General features: G+C 37.3%; 1 protein-coding gene across 7 annotated transcripts in view; it reads left to right on the plus strand.

Moving 5' to 3' along the window:
* The window catches only part of LOC121314309 (ALS2 C-terminal-like protein), a 36,868-nt gene extending 27,897 nt beyond the window's left edge, over positions 1 to 8,971 (plus strand). For 3 of the 7 annotated variants that reach the window (XM_041247420.1, XM_041247421.1, XM_041247419.1), the window contains 8 exons: positions 254 to 411; positions 1,431 to 1,481; positions 1,928 to 2,104; positions 4,091 to 4,133; positions 5,991 to 6,052; positions 6,377 to 6,571; positions 6,998 to 7,094; positions 8,388 to 8,971. In XM_041247420.1, coding sequence (XP_041103354.1) covers positions 254 to 411; positions 1,431 to 1,481; positions 1,928 to 2,104; positions 4,091 to 4,133; positions 5,991 to 6,052; positions 6,377 to 6,571; positions 6,998 to 7,094; positions 8,388 to 8,444 — 840 coding nt within the window. In that variant the 3' untranslated portion in view covers positions 8,445 to 8,971. Of the gene's footprint in view, positions 1 to 253; positions 412 to 1,411; positions 1,482 to 1,927; positions 2,105 to 4,090; positions 4,134 to 5,990; positions 6,053 to 6,376; positions 6,572 to 6,997; positions 7,095 to 8,387 lie in introns of those variants that run through there. The other 4 variants (XM_041247422.1, XM_041247424.1, XM_041247425.1 and 1 more) reach the window with 4 other exon arrangements.
* The last annotated feature ends 341 nt before the right edge of the window (positions 8,972 to 9,312 follow it).

A 9,312-nucleotide genomic window follows, 5' to 3' on the forward strand; every position in this document is an offset into this window, starting at 1 on the left:
GTTTAACCATTTGCTGTTACAATAGAATTGTAGTTAGAAATTAGAAAGTCTAATCATGTACTATTGTTTATATTAAATACATCATTCATTTTGTTATGGGTTTGCAAGGAAATCATTGTTTCAAAGTGGAAAGATAAATAAAAAAAATACAGTGAAATATGAAACAATTGTTTTTTTTTGTTTTTGTTTTTTTTAAGAAACCAGGAACCCATGTACAATGGGTAAATTAATCTGTTGCCTCTCTGTGCTTCAGTCCTTCCAGTGTGCCAAGCACCCCTTGGGAAAGATTCTGCAAACTCAGGCCTTGGTGTTCCAGGCCACCTACTCTGGGATGGGTGCCAATAAGCATCTACTGACCATGGCCCAGGATGAAGTCAAATACCTTGCAAAAAAACTATTGGAGATCATCAGGTAAGGGGAATAAGGGCACCACTTTCTGCACATCCTACTGGGGATAAGAGATGTGGGGATGTAGTCCGAGGTAATGGTGGTTCGGAATTGGAAGTGTGACACTGAGTTTGACAGGGGGTGCCCCTATTGTGCATGTTAGTAATTCAAGTACGAATATACTGCAGTTTGTTGAGTTTGTTGAATAAGTAGCAGACACACATACATACATTTAAATGTAACCTTTTGCTTATCCCTTTACTGGCTTCGACAGAGGCGGCGTTTGTCCCACGGTGGCCCCATATAAAGCTCAATTCTGGTGCGTTCCCTATTCTTACCAGTAATACTACATTACGATACCATGACTTTCAAACAGGGCAACAACGACACTATTGCATTTACTAAAGCAAAAAAAAAAAATACTCAATTAGAAATGAACTTTCCGTGCTTTTGCAGTGGAAAAGTCTGCAATTAAAGCTGAATAACCCAGTTTTCCGCTAATCTGGTGCAGGATCAATATCTGACGAGTCCAGTCAAATGTTACTGCGACACCGTAGGAAGTAAATAGAACGAATAATTCAATTTTAAGGCAAAATAAAAAAAAATTCTCTCCCCTGAAGCCACTGTGACAGGCAGTCAAAAGTAGATGCAAGGCAATACTGATGTTAAGGCAGCCCAGCACATTTCCCCTGTAGATGCAATCAAAGACTGCAAGAGGCGAGGACGATACATTGGCTGGAACCACAGTTATTTGTATTTGGTTTCAGGTTCATTCAAACACGCAGCACACATGACACACTTATGTATGTATTCCCATCAAGTTTGCAGCACTGATGGCACGCACAAGCAAACTTTGTTTGTAGTGTGTCGAAATTAGTTCATTTTTAAATGTCTTACCGTTTTAGCTTAAGTCGTGGGTTACATGATTACGAGACACATACTGACGTAAACTTGCGCATGTCTTTGGGCAGTACATCTTTACGTTGGGGTTTATTACAAGTTAATTGAAAGTTAAATTCCTTAGGTTTTTTTTTCTATTTCAGGGATTACCTCCCTGAGTCATTCAACAAGGAGTCTGAAGACAAAGAGACAAGGTATTTAAAAAATAAATATCTATTAACTTTGTCAAAGCCTTTCCCTTCTAAATTGTGTATGATAACAATTTATATTCCCCCACTGCACTAAAGGAAAGAAACCATTTAGTTGCAGAGCCAATCTTTCGCACTTGTATTCTATAATATAATAAACCAAAAAGCAGGTACAGCTGACATTGACTAATGGCAAATACAAGGTGCTCATTTTTCATTTGCTTCCATATCCAGGACTGCACAAATATAATTAACATTTTACAAGTGAAACAAATGCATGAAGGATTGAAAAACAATTTAAACACATTTCTTCATCTTATTAAATCTGTGATCTCTTGGCTCCCAATACTGGCTCTTTATCCAATGATATAGCTGGTGTTTCTTTATTTATTTATTTGTCCTGTATTCAGTACAATACATTATGACTATTTGTCCTGGGTTATTCTCTACAGGAATGAAATGAACTGTTACACTCTGGTGCTGCCGCTGATCTTGCCCAAGTTCTACCCCGAGCTCTCCATGCTCTATATGCTGTACCATGAGAAGGGCGATGCCCTCTACTGGCAGGGCATTGTGCACCTCGGCTTGCTGTCGGACGCTAAACTGCTGGATTTTCTCGATGTACAGAAGTAAGTGGGTTCACTACATTCCATATTTTAATGATTGTTTTTTTAAGCCTGTTAACATTAATTTCATCTGTTTACTTGCTTGTTTTGGAGTGGGTTTGTTAATTTGTTTTAGATCTTCAAAGCACTTTTTAACATATAAAATCTGTGCAGACATTCTTCAAAACAGTTCTGTGAATACAGTCCTTTATATGTTGACCTGGGGGTAAAGACATTTGACTGTGGTTCTAAAAAAGTAAGTCTTATTGTGATAAAATAAAGTGTAAATAAAGACAAAACTACAGTGGGTGTGTATATGCAGCAGTCTCTTGACACAGGGGTGGTACCGACAGACAGGAAAATTGCAAACGTAATACCGATCCACAAAAAGGGAAACAAAACTGAACCAGGTAACTACAGACCAGTAAGCCTGACTTCTATTATATGCAAACTTATGGAAACTATAATAAGAGCCAAAATGGAAAATTACCTATATGGTAACAGGGTCCTGGGAGACAGTCAACATGGTTTTAGGAAAGGGAGATCGTGTCTAACTAACTTGCTTGATTTTTTTGAGGATGCAACATCGATAATGGATAATTGCAAAGCATATGACATGGTTTATTTAGATTTCCAGAAAGATTTTGACAAAGTCCAGCACAAAAGATTAATTCTCAAACTGAACGCAGTAGGGATTCAAGGAAACGCATGTACATGGATTAGGGAGTGGTTAACATGTAGAAAACAGAAAGTACTGATTAGAGGAAAAACCTCAGAATGGAGTGTGGTAACCAGCGGTGTATCACAGGGATCAGTATTAGGTCCTCTGCTATTCCTAATCTACATTAATGATTTAGATTCTGGTATAGTAAGCAAACTTGTTAAATTTGCAGATGACACAAAAGTAGTAGGAGTGGCAAACACTGTTGCAGCAGCATAGGTCATTCAAAATGATCTAGACAAGATTCAGAACTGGGCAGACACATGGCAAATGACATTTAATAGAGAAAAGTGTAAGGTACTGCACACAGGAAATAAAAATGTACATTATAAATATCATATGGGAGATACTGAAATTGGAGAAGGAATCTATGAAAAAGACCTAGGAGTTTTTGTTGACTCAGAAATGTCTTCATCTAGACAATGTGGGGAAGTTATAAAAAAGGCTAACAAGATGCTCGGATACATTGTGAAAAGTGTTGAATTTAAATCAAGGGAAGTAATGTTAAAACTGTACAATGCACTAGTAAGACGTCTTTTTGAATATTGTGTGCAGTTCTGGTCACCTCGCTATAAAAAAGATATTGCTGCTCTAGAAAGACTGCAAAGAAGAGTGACCAGACCAATTATTCCGGGCTTAAAAGGCATGTCATATGCAGACAGGCTAAAAGAATTGAATCTATTCAGTCTTGAACAAAGAAGACTACATGGCAACCTAATTCAAGCATTCAAAATTCTAAAAGGTATGGACAGTGTCGACCCAAGGGACTTTTTCAGCCTGAAAAAAGAAACAAGGACCAGGGGTCACAAATGGAGATTAGACAAAGGGGCATTCAGAACAAAAAATAGGAGGCACTTTTTTACACAGAGAATTGTGAGGGTCTGGAATCAACTCCCCAGTAATGTTGTTGAAGCTGACACCCTGGGATCCTTCAAGAAGCTGCTTGATGAGATTCTGGGATCAATAAGCTACTAACAACCAAACGAGCAAGATGGGCCGAATGGCCTCCTCTCGTTTGTAAACTTTCTTATGTTCTTATGTTCTTATGTTCTTATGTATAGTTTTGAGAACTGAAAACACTCCAGTCCCTGTGATTTTGTGTTTTACCGCCATCTAGTAATTGTAAAATATACTACAGTATTTCACAGTGGAACAGTGTTTTTTTCTGCATGCTGGTATTTTCAGAAGGATAAAAACGGAAGTGGTTAACTGTATATTTTAGTTCCTCAAAGTCTTTTTAGATTCTATGAATCCTGAATTGGTTTTATTGTACTTTGTTTCCCCCTCAGGCATTTATGGCCGCTAAAGGACCTTCAGTTGACTGCAAACCAGGTAAGACCATATAGGGCATTACTGAGCATTTTTCAATCAGACAGGACAAACTTTATTATTTCAATAAATAAAATAAATAAATGCAGTTGACATAAGCAATACAAATAATTCACAAGTAGGTATTCACACATTTTGACTAGCTTGGTTTTGGCACACTGCCTTGATGTCTTGATTGACATCTTTGAGTGGTGCTGAGAGATAGGCAGGGATGAGGTTAATGATCATATTTGCAGGTGTATTCCTGCCTGAAGCTTGGCATAGCTTTAGAACAGGGGTTCTCAACCTTTTTGCTCCCCCTTATGCTATACAAAAACTCTATGGTCCACCGTACACATTACTTCTTATATATACACATACATACATACACACATCAGAGATGGAAATAAGATAGATGCTTTACTATTGTTTCAGCTTTTTGATTTGAAAGATCTAAAAACATAAAATGTAGTTCGCAGTTTTACATTTAAGGTACACAATAAGTGATGTTTTGCTACTCAGACTTGTAGACTCATCTAAGTATAGAAAACTTACCATTTGTGTCGTGGACATGTTTACAGATTTTCTTCCTCATGCCAGAAGCAATGTGATTGATGATTTCTGTAGCACTGTATCGAGAATGCAGCCCCAATCCTATATCCACACCATTTTCCTTTTTGAAGTTCCAGCGAACAAGGGTTATTGTTTTTAGCCAAGCAGTATGCAGAATGGGAAATTGCACACGTTGCCTTTAGATGGGATGCAGTCATGTTGGCAAACATTCTTTCTAGTCTGTTCTTTTGCATTTTCAGCAATTCTTGCACCATGATGTGAGCTCTTAACTGTTTGTGTTCCACGATTTTCTTTCGGAGAGATTGTAAACGTACGCTCCGGATGGATCCATTGTAAGATACCTGAAACAAATGCCATCATTCAAAAGCCTCAATCCCTTGGATGTAAAAGAGTGATAAATCTGCAACAGTCGAACACGTTACAGCCAAGTTTTCAATTTTTTAAGTCTATCCACGTCTCTTTTTTCCTCTTCCACATTTTTTCAGTCCACACATAAGAACACTGGTACAGTACAGACCTGCTGCATCAGGCCCAGTGTCACAAGCTGGAGATGTTGAAGCCACTGCTTTAGAAATCTCATCTCCATTCCCTGCATTCGTATCGTTGGATGTCAGCTTTCCCATATTGCTGGAGTTAGCTATTTCTTTCTCCTCTGTGGTTTCCTTGTGAAAAACTGAAAAATGCGGTTATACTTTTTTGTTTCGCTTCCATTGCTTACTAATTTCTGTTTTTATTTCACCTATACATTTCTAAGCTCCAGAGGGACAGCATAAAGGAATATCCCCTCGTAAGTGTCCTGATGGCATCAGATGATTCCAGGGCATTTGCTATTTACTCCCACCTTTCACTTCCAGAGCTCGGCAACTCTACGAAATCAAACCACCCTGTCCCTAACCCAACCTAACCTTAAGCAACCTCTCCCCTAAAGCCTAACCTCAAACCCAAACCTAACCCTAAACCTAACCATTAAGAATCATCTGATGCCCTCAGGACACTTTCTCAGGGATATTCTTGTGTGCTGTTCCAGAGGGCTGCAAATGAGTGCGACACTAATTGACGCTGTGTTACAGTGTGCTGGAAGTAAAAACCTTTTTTCCTAGCTACACTTCCTAGTTACACTACTTTGCTGCTTTCAAATATGCCTAACACATAAAGTACAAGTAATATCTTTTGGATTTTTTTTTTCAAATGGAGAAAAATGCTAAACAAATTTCATTAAAGAGTAAATTATTATAATATTAAAACATTTAGAAAACTGAATCATATTTTTATATGACAAGAAAAACACTGTCTTTGTTTCATTCCTAGAGATATTCCTTTGTGAACAATCAGTGCTTCCATTCAGCAATCGAGTGCTTCCAGAAAGTAAGGTAAAAGACTGCTTAAAAAATAAAATAAATTATTTAGGATTAGTTGTCCCAGCACAAGCTCTTAATTATCTGAAAATGCTGTTGCTTACAACTCTTGTCAGCCTGTACTCATGCTGAAATACCTGAATACCAAGATATCAGATCAAGGACAATTGTAGTTTTAATTCTGATGGCCTTGTCAACTATTCACCCTCCAAAGAGGTGACAAATATAAACATCTATACAAACATGGTTTTACATACAAAATTATTTTACTCCTTATGTAAAGACCAAATAGTACACTTTTTTTTTTTTTTTTTTTTTTTTTTTTTTTTTTTGTGATAGCACTACAGCAGACCCTCTGGAAAAAATGCACACTCTGTTCAGGACGTTTGAAGAGATTGAGAAGACTGTGTCCTGGGTTCTGGACAGGGAGTACAAACTGCCCATGGATGACCTGCTGCCTCTGCTCATTTATGTGGTGTCCAGAGCAAGGTATATCTGTGCAAGAGTCCTTAATCCTGGGTGGCTCAGTCAAGGGTGGGTAGCTCAGTTCTAATTGCCTTGTCTAAGACGGTGCCCTTAGCACTGGGTTCTGGTTCAAATCCTGCCAGGAGATAAAGGCACATTGAGCCAAATCACAAAATCACCAAGAAAACTGGTAATAATTACTGTGCTTCTGCATTTTTGCTATTGTAGTCACTCAACACTCACTTGCTTTTTAATAACAACATTTTTTCATAGTAGTTGTCGCAGTCATAGTAGTAGGTTTAGTATTATCTCCAGCTGGGGATGTATATCCCATGTAGCCTAGATATGATGGAGACCAGTAAACTCTTTATACACTTAATTCAACACTGAGCTTAATAATACGTTCAGCTAAATGTTACTTCACAAGTTGTACATACTTGTACATTTTCTTAATTGAATTCAGATTCATGTACCAGCTAGCCTTTGACTTTGCAGGATTCAGCACTTGGGGGCGGAACTCCATTTCATCAGGGACATGATGGACCCCTGTGGCATTGGAGGGATGTATGATTTTCTATTAACTGCACTGGAGGCAAGCTTATTGATGTTTATTGTATAATTGTTCTTGTAGCACAAACAAGATGCACAGTTACGTATCAATATATATCGTTATACATCCCCCATGTGTTGCTACAACTGTTTAAATAACATCTGTTTTTTTTTTCTTCTTCTTTTCATTGTTAACATCCTGACAACATTTTACATTTATAACTTTAAAGTCTGTTTCAAAGTTCTTTTCAAAATGTCCGCTGTACTGCAATGGGGTTTGAGATTCTGTCCTTAATGCAGGAAGAACGATTTAAAAATAAATAAATAGATAGATAGAGAAATCATAACAAGTACTCTAGCTTTTCTGTTCCATAGCACATCATGGAGCATTCTTGCAGTGTTACAGTGAGCAATAATCCTTCCACTCAGCGTGCTAGAGCGGACATGTAGAAAAGAGCTTTGAAACAGACTTTAAAGTGTAAAAAGTTGTCAGGATGTTAACAATGTAAAGACAAATGACAGGTAGTTTGTTTAAACAGTTGTAGCAACACGTGGGGACGTGTAACGCTATTTTTGGGAACCTGCTACTTACTCTTTAAGAGCAGCTTTTTATGGGTATTAAAATCAGAGATATATAGTGAATTATATTGTCATGGCACTCTGAGCCTGATACACAAAGGACAGGGTCAAGTGATTTTTTTTCAATAGCGCTACTATCATAGCATCAGTAAGAAATATCACATAGAATAAATGGGTTAGCTGTTGCATAGGGACAGGTTAATGAATACACTCCAGTGTTCCAAATGTACCATAAGTGTGCAAATAGGGGCGTAAGCTTATACATGGGTACATGCTGTTTTTAAATAAATGAGTATCTCCATGGTTGAAGAAGTGTGTACCGGTAAATGTAAGGAGTGGGGGCCTGATATATTGATAAATGTTCTTTACTATACCTACACTATGGTGAGTTGTGACACTAACATTGATAAAATATCAGCTTGAATCCTAGAATGTACTATATATTTCTAAAATCTGTGCAAAAACTCTTTTCCAAAATAGTCCCACATGCAAGCCTGTGTGCGATCCCATTAAGTATTTGCATGATTACACATGGAGGTTAGCTATTCATGATTCTGAGGGCAGGATGTGATGGCTGAAACATACATAGTGAATCTAAAGAACAAAAATAGTACATTAGTTAAGATAACTGATGTTTCACAGCCATGCCTAGTTGCTCTTTCAAGTAGCTAATTCAGAGGTAAAACTATAAGTGATATAGTTGATAAAAGATAGCTAGTGTAATAATGACTGCAAATCTGTATTTGTGTCTCCATAGTCATGTTACCAGCACATACAGAAAGAGGATAAGAGACTAGACGAATTCCCAGACTGAAAGTAATGGGGGCCGAGCAGGTGCTGAGGAGATCCTGGGAAGTTAGTCTCCCCACTGCTTAAATACAGCAGGAAGGCATTACAAAATATATTCTGGGACCACTGCAAAAAACGCTCCATTTCTCTGAAGAATGAATTGAAAACTGAAGAAAATGAAAGAGATTCAAACTGGATAAAAAAAAAAGTAGCCATGCATAGTTTTGCTGATCTGTTGTAACAGGTAGCGCTGTTTTTAGTGTGAAAATCCTATATGGATGGTTGGCAATCTGGCAATAATGATAGCACCTTAAGCAGGTGTTTTACATACAGTAGAGAAGTACCTGGTGCAGTGTTATTTCTGTTAGTATGTTATCCCCATTGTGTGGTATTCGAAGGACCTTTCTTACTGCCAACACAACAGACCAATCAGAATGCTCTGTTTTGCATTTTTTTTAAAATGGTTCTACCTTTTCAAAATGTGTTTTCATGTTCTCTTATCCAATTATTGTACTGGTTATTTAAATACAATTAGTCTTTATTTAAAAAGTAAAATCACACAAAGTGACAGCCTGTATTACTCCTGAATCCCCTCGAAACAGGGGGTCTGCTTCCCAGCAGCAGCTGGACTGCAGAAACCACATGTACAGTAACAGTTGTAAGTTAATATCTGACTTTTTTTTTAAGTAATTTTATATATTTAATTAAGTGTATATTTTAATTTAAGAGGACAAAAGGAAAAACTATACAATGCAGTATGTGCAATCTGTTTATATTTTATAAATGGGATAAGAGGGTATGCAGTATAATTAGATAGTGAACTGCTGAACTTAAAATATATATATATATATAATAAAAATATAATTAATAAGTATTTAACAGCAAGACTGTAT

The sequence above is a fragment of the Polyodon spathula genome, chromosome 4 (assembly GCF_017654505.1).
Source record: "Polyodon spathula isolate WHYD16114869_AA chromosome 4, ASM1765450v1, whole genome shotgun sequence".
Classification (NCBI taxonomy): domain Eukaryota; kingdom Metazoa; phylum Chordata; class Actinopteri; order Acipenseriformes; family Polyodontidae; genus Polyodon; species Polyodon spathula.